General features: G+C 37.1%; 1 protein-coding gene across 3 annotated transcripts in view; it reads right to left on the bottom strand.

Annotated features, from left to right (window-relative positions):
* Nucleotides 1–13,510, bottom strand: part of RPS6KA6 (ribosomal protein S6 kinase A6) — a 165,297-nt gene that overhangs the window by 55,613 nt on the left and 96,174 nt on the right. For all 3 annotated transcript variants that reach the window (XM_084869561.1, XM_084869563.1, XM_084869562.1), the window contains exons 10-12: nucleotides 10,334–10,404; nucleotides 8,140–8,228; nucleotides 7,300–7,358 (exon numbers count right to left, since the gene is read on the bottom strand). In XM_084869561.1, the coding sequence (XP_084725687.1) occupies nucleotides 7,300–7,358; nucleotides 8,140–8,228; nucleotides 10,334–10,404 (219 nt within the window). The remainder of the gene's footprint in view (nucleotides 1–7,299; nucleotides 7,359–8,139; nucleotides 8,229–10,333; nucleotides 10,405–13,510) is intronic.

A 13,510-nucleotide genomic window follows, 5' to 3' on the forward strand; every position in this document is an offset into this window, starting at 1 on the left:
GGTCTGTAGTTTTCTTTTTTTGTGTTATCTTTACCAGGTTTCAGTATCAGGATTATATTGTTCTCATAGAATGTGTTAGGAAGTATTGCCTACTCTTTAATTTTTGGGAAGAATTTGAGGATAGGTTTTAAATCTTTGAATGTTTGGTAGAATTCATTGCTGAAACTATTTGGTTCTGGACTTTTGTTTTTGATAGTTTTTTATGGTTGTTTCAATTTTCGCACTGCCGATTGGTCTATTTAGATTTTTCAGTTTTTCATGATTAGGTCTAAGGTTATATATTTCTAGGAACTTATCCATTTCTTCAAGATTATTTAATTTAGTGGCATATACTCTTTCATAATATTCTAGTATGATCCTTTTTATATCTGTGATGTCTGTGTTGATTTCTCTCTCACTTCTGACTTTGTTTATATGGGTCTTTTACTTTTTTTGCCTTGTCAAGGCTAGCCAGGGTTTGTTAATTTTATTAGTCTTTCCAAAGAACCAGATAGTTCTTTGTTTATTAATTTTTGTACAGTCTTTCTTTTCTCTATACTGTTGGAATTTTTATTATTCCTTTACTTCTGCTGACTTTAGGTTGCTTTTGTTCTTCTTTTGCTAGTTCTTTAAGCTGTGATGTTAGATTATTTACTTGAGATTTCTCTTGTTTCTTGAGATAGGCCTGTAATAATATAATCTTTCTTGTTATTGCTTTCGCTGCATCCTGGAATTTTTTGATATGTTGTATTCTCATTCTCATTTTTATTTATTTATTTATTTATTTATTTATTTATTTTAAAAATATATTTTATTGATTTTCTTACAGAGAGGAAGGGAGAGAGATAGAGAGCTAAAAACATCGATGAGAGAGAAACATCGACCAGCTGCCTCTTGCACACCCCCTACCGGGGATGTGCCCGCAACCAATGTATATGCCCTTGGCCGGAATTGAACCTGGGACCTTTCAGTCCGCAGACCGATGCTCTACCACTGAGCCAAACCGGTTTCGGCTCATTTTTATTTATATATCTTTTTATTTCATCCTTTATTTCTTCTATGATCCAGTTATTTTTTTTTTTTTTAGTAGTATGTTGTTTAATATCCTCACATTTGGGGGGTTCTTTATTTCCTTTTTGCAGTTGATTTCTAATTTCAGGGCATCATAATTAAAGAATATGCTTAGTATGATTTCAATCCTCTTGAATTTGTTGATTCTAGTTTTGTGACCCAACATATGGTCTATTCTTGAGAATGTTCCACGTGCACATAGGAATGTATATCTGATGTCCTGAGATGAAAGGTGGAGTAAATGTCAACTATGTCTATTTGGTCTAGTGTTTCATTTAATGCCAATATTTCTTTATTGATTTTCTGTTTGGTTGATCTGTCTAGAGCACATGTGTCAAACACAAGGCCCGCGGGCCAAATCCAGCCCGCCAGGCCTTGCAATGTGGCCCGCACCGCGCTGTCATCACTGCACTCCGCTGTCAGTTTATGACATTGTCAGTTTATGACTGTTCAGTAAACCATTCGGCCCGCGATTTAGGCTGGATTTTAGATTTTGGCCCCTTCTCTGATTGAGTTCGACACCCCTAGTCTAGAGGTATCAATGGAATGTTAATGTCCTTACCTATGATTGTGTTTTCATCTGTTTTTTCCACTTAGTTCTGAGAGTAGTTTGTTTTATATATTTTGGTGGTCCTTGGTTGGGTGTATATATGTTAATAAATGTTATTTTTTCTTGACGTAGTGCTCCCTTTATCATTATAAATTGTCCACCTTTGTCCCTTGTTATCTTGAAAATCGATTTTGCCATATATACGTAATGCTATAACTGCTTTTCTGTAGATTTGCTTGCAGAATCACTTTCCACCCTTTTATTTTGCAGCTTAGATGTGTCTATTATAGGAATCATATGGTTGTGTTTTATTTATTCACTCTGCTATTCTGTGCCTTTTTCTTGGTGAATTTATACCATTTATTTTACCTTAAAGATAATTACTGACAAATGAGAATGTCCAACAGCCATTTTTTCTTTTGTTTTCTGGTTAGCTTTCTGCCTCATTTTTTAAAATTTGTTTCTATCTGTGTGTTTTTGTTTGGTGGTATTTCATACTTCTTTCCGCTGTTTCCAATTTTTTTAAAGCTCTGTCCTGTTTTGGGAACTTTGTGTGTGGTTACCATTAGGTTTCTAAAAAATAAAGTTTTATATATACCTTAGTTTATTTTTTTAAGTGCATCTCATCTTCTTGTTCCTATGACAGCTTAGACTTTCACCCTTTCCCCTTTTATGTTTTTGTTCTCACAAACTATGCCTGTTTATTCTGTAAGTTTTTGGTGATCTTATTCATAGTGTTGTGACCTTATCTTTGTTGTTTTAGGTAGAATAAAGCCCTTGAACATTTCCTGCAATGGCTGTTTTCTGGTGATAAAATTCCTCAACTTCTGTATGTCTGGAACATCTTTATTTCTCCTTCATATTAAAAAAATAATTTTGCTGGATATATTATTTGTGGCTAGTAATTTCACTTTTTCTGACGTGTGCCTATTTGCTTCCATACTCTTTTGGCTTGTATAGTTTCTGCTGAGAAGTCTGATGAAATTCTGATGGGTTTTTCTTTGTAAGTCCCTTCCTTCTTTTCACTGGCTGCTTTGAGAATTTTTCCTTGGTCATTAATTTTTGACAGTTTTAATATGAAGAGCGCTGGAGAAAACCTCTTTGGATTGAGGTAACTGGGTGCTCTGTTTACTTCTTGGAATCAAGGAGCTAGTTCTTTCCATAGATTTGGGAAGTTATCACCCACTATTTGTTTGAATAGACTCTCCATTGTTGCCACCTCTCTCTCTTCCTCCACTGGAATGCCTATTATTCTAATACTAGAGGCCTAGTGCACAAAATTTGTGCATGGGGGGTGTCCCTCAGCCCAGTCTTCACCATCTACAATTAGGGACATCCCTCTCACAATCCAGGACTGCTGGCTCCCAACTGCTCGCCTGACTGCCTTCCTGATTGCCCCTAACCACTTCTGCCTGCCAGCCTGATCACCCCCTAACCACTCCCCTGCCAGCCTAATTTATGTCTAACTGCTCCCCTGCCAGCCTGTTTGCCCCCAACTTCCATCATCTGCCTGCCTGGTCAACCCTAACAGCCCTCCCCTGCTGGCCTGATCACCCACAACTGCCATCCCTTGCAGTCCTGGTCCCTGCCAACTACCCTCCTCTGCTGATCATCATGTGGTGGCCATCTTGTGTCCACATGGGGGCAGTATCTTTGACCACATGGGGGCAGCCATCTTGTGTGTTGGAGTGATGGTCAATCTGCATATTACTCTTTTATTAGATAGGATAGAGGCCTGGTGCACAGGTGGGGGCCAGCTGGTTTGCCCTGAAGGGTATCCTGGATCAGGGTGGGGGTTCCCTTAGGGCAGGGGTCTTCAAACTACGGCCCGCGGGCCACATGCGGCCCGCAGAGGAGTCTGATCCGGCCCGCCAGGTTTTTTGGGCAGTGAGCGCAGCCGAGGTGTTACAGTAGGAATTAGTAGTTCATATAGTCTGGCCCTCCAGCTCTCTGAGGGACCGTGATCTGGCCCCCACTTTAAAAAGTTTGAGGACCCCTGCCTTAGGGCATGGTGCAGCCTAGGTGAGGGGCCTGTGGTAGTTTGCAGGCTGGCCATCCCCCCCCTCCCCGCAGAGACCCAAGCAGAGGCCCTGGTATCTGGGATTTATTTATCTTCTACAACTGAAACTTGGTAGACTGGAGCCACGCCAAGCCTTCTGCTCTCTATGTGGTGGCAGGGGATTTATTTACCTTCTCTAATTAAAACTTTGTAGCCTTAAGTGGAGGCCTGGGCCGGCCAGGGTGTGAGGAAAGCTTGGCTTCCTCCATTGCCTGGGAAAAGCAAGACTCCCCCCTGCTTTCTCTGTGGCCACAGCCATCTTAGTTGAGTTAATTTGCATACTCTCTCTGATTGGTTGGTGGACATGGCTTGTTGGTATAGCAGAGTGGTGGTTAATTTGCATATTACTCTTTTAGTAGATAGGATTGCTTTTTCTGATAGTGTCAGATAGTTCCTGTAGACCCCTTTCATTTTTTTTTCTTTTTAATGCTTAGGTCTCTCTTTTCTTCCCTATGCATCATTTCTACATTCTTCTCTTCAATATCACTAATTATTTCCTCCATCAGCTTAGCTCTGTTTTTTATGCTTAGTAGTTCACTCTTAAACTTATTAATTAGTGCTTCATTTCCATGATTTTTCATTGGTTCTTTTTCAAAGTTTCAATCCCATTGGTGAAGTACTTGATTTGTTTATTGATATGTTTTCTGAGTGCATTGAACTGCCTGTCTACTTCCTCACATCCTATTGAGTATTTTCTGAACTGCAATCTTGAAATCTGTCATTTATATCACATATTTCTATGTGTCTTAGCTTGCTTTCTGGAGATTTTTCATTTTCTTTCTGATCATCCTTGTTACAATGATTATTCATGGTCTTTGCTGTTCTCTTTGCCTAGACATTTATATCTGTCCATTTTAATGGTGGACAATAGCTTCATCTGAAGAGGATTTTCTACTATTTTCCAGTAGATTGTGCTGAACTATAAGATGTTTTAGCTCTGTGATCTCCTAGTTTTGACACAGGGCTTCCTTCAGACTGTACAGCTGCACAGCTTGGAGGGTGGGGTTTGTTTTGTCCTCAACATAATGGCAAACCCTGATCCCCTGGGGTCCTGTTCCAAGCACCCAACATGGGGATCATTACAGAGGGAATCAGCAGTTCTACTGAAATAGATCTTGGTTTACAGATAATGTGATCCTTGACCCAAATCCAAGAGCAAGGGGAGAATTTAGGGAATCCGAATGGCCACAGTGCTCTGTGGTTCTATTTTTTGTCAAAAACACTACTGCCCTGCCCAACATTAGAGAGTTACAGAACAGAACCCCTTGCTTTGTTAGGTACCTGCTCCCTCCTCTGCCTGTCGGACTGCACCCAGCAATTCTTTGTTCCTTCAGGCCACTGGCAGCGCCTGGAACAGCTAGGTCCCTTTCTTCTCCCAGATGCGCTGCAAGCTCCAAGCTGCAGGGCTGTATCTTTGCTTTCCTCCCTTCTCATATCCCAGTTTATTATCGGTTGTCCACCTTTAGATGTTTCTATGTGTATATCTCTCAAGTGTGCCTCTGTATTGAGCAGGGAATTCTTTGTTGAATTATAATTGGTTTACTTGTTGTAATTTCACTGGGAGAGGCCAAGGGGATCTCTCACACTTTCATTTCTCTTATGTCCACAATTTTCCTTTATATTTACATAAACATGCCACTGTTTTTTTTAAATTTAAATTAAGACCAAGAAATATAAACTGTTTAGATATAAAAATGATGGAGCCTGGCTGGTGTTGTTCAATGATTGAGCATCAACCTATAGATCAGGAGGTCTCCCTTCCATTCCCATTAAGAACACGTCTGGGTTGCTGGTTTGATGTCCAGTAGGGGGTGTGCACGAGGCAGTCAATCAATAATTCTCTCTAATCATTGATGTTTCTAACTCTCCCTCTCTCGTCCCCTATGAATACAATACAAATGAAAAATAAAGAATGATGGAAAATAAAAATTTCCAATTTCTCTAGGTATGGGGAAAAGGAAGAGTAGAAAAGCATTAAAAAAAATTACAAGGGGTTACAAGACACCAAAAGAGGATGCAACAAATATATAAAAGGGAACTCACATGTACTATGTTATTTGACTGGCGATTTAGAGTATTAATACTAATGACTACCACCAAAAATAAAAATAGCCTTCTAAACCATGTTCCATAAGCCATATGTTATGATGATTTAATCATTTAATAGTGGCTGTCTGCATATGCCCTAGAACAGGGGTCTTCAAACTACGGCCCGCGGGCCACATGCGGCCCGCAGAGGAGTCTGATCCGGCCCGCCAGGTTTTTTGGGCAGTGAGAGCAGCCGAGGTGTTACAGTAGGAATTAGTAGTTCATATAGTCCGGCCCTCCAGCTCTCTGAGGGACCGTGATCTGGCCCCCACTTTAAAAAGTTTGAGGACCCCTGCCCTAGAATTTAAGAGATTGTTTTCTTTTGAAAAAAATTTCAATACCAATAATAGAATTAGAAAAGAAAAAAAATTACCTATCATTATTCATAGTACATAAAATACATAAAGCAATGTGCTAAACAGACAATAAAAATGGGTTTTTCTAAGAAAAGTTTATTAGTCTAAGAATTGCAACTTAAAAATTTATTATACTTAATGGAAATTTGCATGTTTCTATTTTCATGTTCTCTCAAATATTAGTGAAATATCTGTACAAAAACATTCACTCATTAATAAATCTGTCCTAACACATGACAGAGAACCACTTGAAATTTAAAAAAAAACATCTTAAATTCTTTAGAATTATTTTTTAATAAGAACTGCTGTATCGCCGGGACCGGTTTGGCTCAGTGGATAGAGCGTTGGCCTGGGGACTGAAGGGTCCCAGGTTCGATTCCGGTCAAGGGCATGTACCTTGGTTGCGGGCACATCCCCAGTGGGGGGTGTGTAAGAGGCAGCTGGTCGATGTTTCTCTCTCATCGACATTTCTAACTCTCTGTCCCTCTCAATTCCTCTCTGTGTAAAATCAATAAAATATATTACAAAAAAAAGAACTGCTGTATCATTCATCCATTTTCCTCTTTCTCTTCCTCCTCTACATTCTCCAACCTAGAACAGGGGAGAATGTTACCCATACTTAACAGTTAAATAATAAATGAGAAACAAAAACTTACTAAATATCATCCACACATTTACTGCTTCCAGGTAATTTTATTTAAAGCGGTAGCATATCATAGCAATTACTTTGAACTATAAGATGTGTGGATGAATTTGGAACAACACAGATGGATCTTGAGGGTTATACTAAATGAAACAAGTCAGGTGGTAAAGGACAAAACCTTATGATTTCATTCATAAGTGAAATATTAAAAAACATGAATAAACAAAACAACAAGTTCATACATACAGATAATAGATTAGTGGTTAACCAGAAGGGAAGTGGGTGGAGGGGGAAATGGGTAAAGGGGTTTAATTATATGGTGACAGATGGAAACTAGACTTTTGATGGTGCGAATGCAATAGTGTATAAAATCAAATTATAATGTTGTATACTTGAAACTTACGTTATTAATCAATGTTGCCCCAATAAAAATAATCCCATACTAGTAAAACAAATGAATTTAGTTAACCAGCAAAGTCAATATATTACAATTTACTTTTCAGCTTTTGCTCATAATGAAGTTACTCAGTAACAAGCTTTCTAGTGAACTTACATTCCAGTCAATATTTGCAAAAAAATGATGTCTTTTGATTTCCTCAACTCCTTCTGAACCTATAAAAACAGAAAGACTTTTTTTTACTGATGTAATTTTTAAGAATCTTTACACCTGGCTTTTAAGCTGTGATCTATAAAGAGCACTACACACATTTTATAGATTCCTTGTAGTGAAAGGTTTAAGACATCTCATATGATATTTTATTATAATTGCTTCTTTCAATTTAATATGAAAAATATTCAAATTGAAGCACATAGAATAAAATAAAATATTGAAATGCCTTCCAAATTGAATCAAAATCATATTTAATACAACTTTAAATTTAAGTACATTTTCTTCATAGTTGAGCCTATGACCTCATATCTATAGACAAATATAAAACAACATAATAAAGTGACATTGAAATTTTAACATAAGGTCATAAATAGGATATATGAAAGAATTACATCTGGGTCCAGGATAAGGTTACCTGAAAGTGGCCAAGTAATAAGTTATGGAAACATAATATTTACATTTAATATTATTGGAAGGACAAAACAATTATCTTCAAATATAAAAAAGGATTACCTACTATACAATTCTGTGAACTATTTCAAAAAAAGAAATGCATACAATATATATAATTATATTAAACAGAAATATTGAATAACTAGGCCACTCCATTTTTAAATCATATACATACAGAATTTACTGGAATCATTGCACATATAAAATGCAAAGTTCTAGGTATAAATATATAGCAGCAGTAAAAGATCTTAAGCCAGAAAACATAAAGTTATAATTATCATCTCAAAGCCTGCAGTATATTGATACAAAAGCTAAGAAAATAAACAATACCCAATCTATTTGCTGGATTCCTTTTGAATAACATCCTTAAAAGACTTTGTGCTTCAGCACTAAGAAACTGAGGCATTCCAAGCTTTGCTCTGGAAAAGAAGATTTTAGAAAATTTCATTAAAAACTAGCCACACTTTCTCAGTGATCTTGAGAAAGAAGAACAAAGTTGGATGAATATACTACCTGATATCAACTATATTACAAGGCCAAAGTAATCAAAATAGCATGGTACTGACATAAAAACAGAAATATGTCACATGAACTCATATGTGGAATCTAAAGAACAAAATAAACTGATGAACAAAATAAATCCAGAGACATAAATGCATGGAACAGAGTGTTGAATCTCAGAGGGAAGGTGGGGGTGGGTGGGTGGGAAGAGATTAACCAAAAAACTTATTTGGATATATGTATAACCCATGGACACATACAATAGTATGGTAAAGGTCTGGGGTGGGGGACAGGTATAGGCTAGAAGAGAACAATGGAAGAAAAAGGGACATCTGTAATACTTTCAACAATAAAGATACATTTTTTTAAAAAAGAAGAAGAAATAAAAAACAGTCATATAGAATAATGGAACAAAATTGAGAGCTCAGAAATAAATCTACACCTTTATAATCAATTCATATTTGACAAATGAGACAAAAGCATACAATAGGTTTAAGTCTATTAAATAAGTGTTGCCTGGAAAAATTAGAGAGACACATGTTAAAAAATGAAACTACACCACTTTATTACACCACACACAAGAATAAACTCAGAATGGACTAAAGATTTAAATGTTAGCCTGGCTGGTATAGCCCAGTAGTCAACCTATGAACCAGGAAACCAGGAAGTTATAGTAGATTCCTGGTCAGGGCATATGCCTGGGTTGCAGGTTCAGTCCCCAGTGTGGGGTGTGCAGGAGACAGCAGATCAGTGATTCTCTCTCATCATTGATGTTTCTATCTCTCTCTCCTTCTCCCTTCCTCTCTGAAATCAATTATATATAATTTTTTAAAAGACTTAAATGTTAGACTTGAAACCCTTAAAATCCTAGAAAAAAACACAGGCAGTAAAATCTTGTACATTTTTCATAGTGATATTTTTTCTGATCTATATCTTTGAGCAAGGGAAACAAAAGAAAAAAATAAACAAATGGGACGACATCAAACTAAAAAGTTTTGCACAGAAAAGGAAACCATCAGCAAGATTAAAAGACAACAACATACTGAACAGGAGAACATTATTTGCTGATACATCTGCTAAGGCCTTAATATCCAACATTTATAATGAACTTACAAAATGCAAAACCAAAAACACAAACAATACAGTTAGAAAAATGGGTGAAAGACCCGAATAGGCACTTTTTCAAAGAGGACATACAGATGGCCAATAGACATATGAAAAATACTCAATGTCACTGATCATCAGAGAAATGAAAATTAAAACCCCAAAGAGATATCATGTCATGCCTGTTTGAGTGGCTATATTAACAAACAACAAGTGTTGCTAAGGATGTGGAGAAAAGGAAACCCTAGTGAACTGTTGGTGTGAATGCAGATTGGTGCAACCACTGTGTTAAGATCTATGGAGTTAACTCAAAAAATTAAAAATGGAACTGTTTATGAACCATTGATTCCACTTTGGGAATTTAGCTGAAGAAATCCAAAACACAAATTTGAAAAAAATATATGTGCACCCCTATGTTCACTGCAGCATTATTTACAATAGCCAGGATTTGGAAGCAGCTTAAGTATTCATCATCAGTAGATGAGTAGATAAAACAGCTATGGAATACTACTCAGTCATAAAAAAAGAAAAAGGAAATTTTACCTTTTGGGACAGTATGGATGGACCTAGAGAGCATTATACTGTGAAATCAGTCAGACCAAGAAAAGTACATATGATTTCACTCATATGTGGAACCTAATGAACAAAGTACAGTAATGAGCAAAATAGGGACAGATTCATAGAGAGCAGGCTGACAGTTTGGGGTGGAGCTTGGAGGGGGTGAAGGGATTGAGTGGAAAAAAAAAGACTGGAAAAATTCATGGACACTGACAACAGTGTGGTGATTGTAGGTGGGGTGGGTTGAGGTAGAAGAGTGTATAAGGAAGATAAACGGTGATAGAAAAAAATAATAAAATAAAGAAAAAAATGAAAGCAAGCAATTTTTCACATAAGAAAATAATGTAGTGCTTACACTTACTTTAATATCATATTCATGGTCTCATTTCTGTCTTTACCTTGAAATGGCAGTGTACCAGTAAGCATTTCAAACTGAAATAAACAAACAAACAAACAATTTAGCACAACTCAGAGACTTGTAATATATGATCATCAAATCATACAGGATCTGCATGACAGTATATCAAAATAGGAGTAAAAGAACTAGGCACTTAAGGAAATATAATTCTGGTACCCTACTATATATAACTCAATTGGTAGATGATCTGTAGCAAATGAAACCAACCAATTTTTTTCAGTTTTGTTGGATTTTGGATTTGGTTAAGTTACCAAAGAAATCTAGAAATAAACACATTGTAGAAAAGAAAAAGAAATGCTTTTAAAGCAAGCAACTGAACTGACAAAGGAAAGTAAAAATAAGCATAAAACCATTTCAAATTCATAAATGATCAAGAAAGATTTAACCATTCTTGCCCTGGATGGTGTTTTTAGTGGTTAGAGAATCGGCCCATGCACCAAAGGGTCCAGGATTTGATTTTTGGTTAAGGGAACATACCTAGGTTGTGGATTCCATCCTTGGGCCCAGTTGAGGTGCATTTGGAAGATAACCAATTGATGTGTTTCTCTCAAATCTCTCCCTCTCCCTCTCCCTCTCCCTCTCCCTCTCCCTCTCCCTCTCCCTCTCCCTCTCCCTCTTCCTCTCCCTCCTCTCCCTCTCCCTTCTCTCCCTCTCCCTTCTCTCCCTCTCCCTCCTCTCCCTCTCCCTCTCCCTCTCCCTCTCCCTCTCCCTCTCCCTCTCCCTCTCCCTCTCCCTCTCCCTTCTACTGTCTCTAAAAGCAATGGAAAAAAATCTTCTGGTGAGGATTAACAAAAAAAATGTTTTAATTAATCTCTTTCACCTCACATTTCTTAAAATAGAAACAAACAAAAAATAACCTACACACACACACACACACACACACACACACACACACACACACATGCACACACCCAAATAATTAAAAAGAAAACACTGACACAGTTGCAGATATCATAAGGAAACATTTTCCCTAAGAGATTTAATTACAATGTAGACAACTAGAAAATTAATTAATGCTATAAAAATACTGTCTAAAAATGAAGATCATCATAGTCCATTAAAATGTTTTATATACCTAATACTAAAATCTTAAACAGATTCACTAATGGCTTTAGCCTCAGTCCTCTGTTCTTTTATGAGCTACAACCTTAATTATTAGCTTATCCATTCACTCTCTCCTATATCCTTATGACTCTCAAATCTTATCCAGCCTCAATCTCTCTCAAGCCCCAGTTTTCCCTCCCATATTGATAGTAAAGGTTCTCAAGTGAAAACTGAAGTAGTAGCAATGGGAGTCAAAACAGAGAAAAAAGAAAGCAATTGTGGTATAAGAGAATCATCTCTCTCAAGCTCCGGTCCTGCATCCCCAAACATTTGAAATGTCTTTAAACAAGCCCTGGACAGATAGCTAAGTGGATTAGAGCATGGTCCCAATACGCCAAGGTTGCTGGTTAGATCACTGGTCAGGGCATATAGAAGAATCAACCAATGAATGAATAAATAAGTGGAACAGCAAAGAGATCTTGATCTCTCTTCCTCTTTCTCTTCCTGTCTTTGTCCCTTCAGGAGTTCGACCATGAGACCAGGAGTTCAATCACTCACTATGATGTGCACTGAGCACCAGGGTGTTGCTCACAACATGACAGCCGACCAGGGGAGGCAGTGGGGCTCTGAGGGAGTGAGAGGAGGAGGAGGCAGGGAGGCAGAGAATCTGATTGGCCTTGATTGCTGGTCAGGCCTAGGGATCTTACCCATGCACAAATTTCGTGCACCAGGCCTCTAGTACTCTATAATCTTACACTGTCTTGTAAGGAGACCTTGTTGATTTTCCTACTTCTAGATTCCTCCATTTACAATCCACTTACATAATTCTGTCCAGGTTCATCTTCCTAACATTGATGTTTCCTATAATCACCACCCTGTATAAGAATCTGCAAAAGTTTCCTGCCACAAAGAGAATTGCATGCAAATGCTTAAGGTTTATAGCCTCATTTCCTCCACTCTCACGTATTCTTCAATACTATTCTAGTCAACTGGTTCTCCTTGCTAATATGATAACAATATTATCCTTGACATGCATCTACTTACATTTTATCCATATTTCAGGGCTTAGTTTAAGTTCTCTCTTCCACTTTTCCTATGTCAACTTATATTAATTTTATCCTAAATTCCTACGGTACTTCTGGGCAATTTACTTAGCTACTCCTATTGTTTCCTAATTGGACTGTATGCCTTCTTAGGTCATGGAAAATGCCAAATAATGCACTTACAGTCTGTTCCCACACAACTGCCTTCCCCAAATGACGGTTTTTAAATGGGTACTTAATATACTTATGTGTCATATTGAGTTTTATTCAGTGATAAATAGGCAAAATGTATAATCAAACTTCAAAAGCAAACTGATTCAATAGCTATTCATATATGATCCTAATTAACACTTCAAGTTACATGCTAAATCTTATACCAAATTAGTTAATCAGGATGCCAACTGTAGTAAGTATTAAGGGAGATAAAAAAGTAGTATAGCACATGATTGCTCTTCCCAAAAGGTTTATATTTTTTTCTAGGGACATGCTTGAAACAATTTGAGTATAAGAAAATATACAGTAAGGTATTAAATTTTGTGATAATTAATTAAAATGCCATATGATTACTAAACAGTATTCTGAAATCTAAAAACTGGTAGATGTTTTAATATTTTTTATTATAGTTGAAATGCAATCTTAAATTAGTTTCAAGTATATCACATAATGATAAACACTCATACCTTAAAAGTAAACATCTGTCATTGTACAAAGTTATTCTGATATTACTGACATGCCCTATGTTGTATGTGTTATAACACACTAATGACTTATTTTTTTGTAGCTCTTAATCACCTTCACCTTTTCACCCACGCCCCAGTAACCTCCCCTTAGGCAACCACCAGTTTGTTTTCTGTATCCACTATCATTAAACCAAAGAACAAAAAGCACTGGCAAGGACATAGAGAAAAAGGAATCCTAGTGCATTGTTGATCACACTGCAAACTGATTTAGCCACTGTGGAAGAGTATGGAGTTTCCTCAAGAAATTAAAAATGGAACTGCTTTTTGACACAGCAATCCTACTTCTGGGATTA

This window comes from Pipistrellus hanaki, assembly GCF_964339955.1.
Source record: "Pipistrellus hanaki genome assembly, chromosome: X".
Lineage (NCBI taxonomy): Eukaryota > Metazoa > Chordata > Mammalia > Chiroptera > Vespertilionidae > Pipistrellus > Pipistrellus hanaki.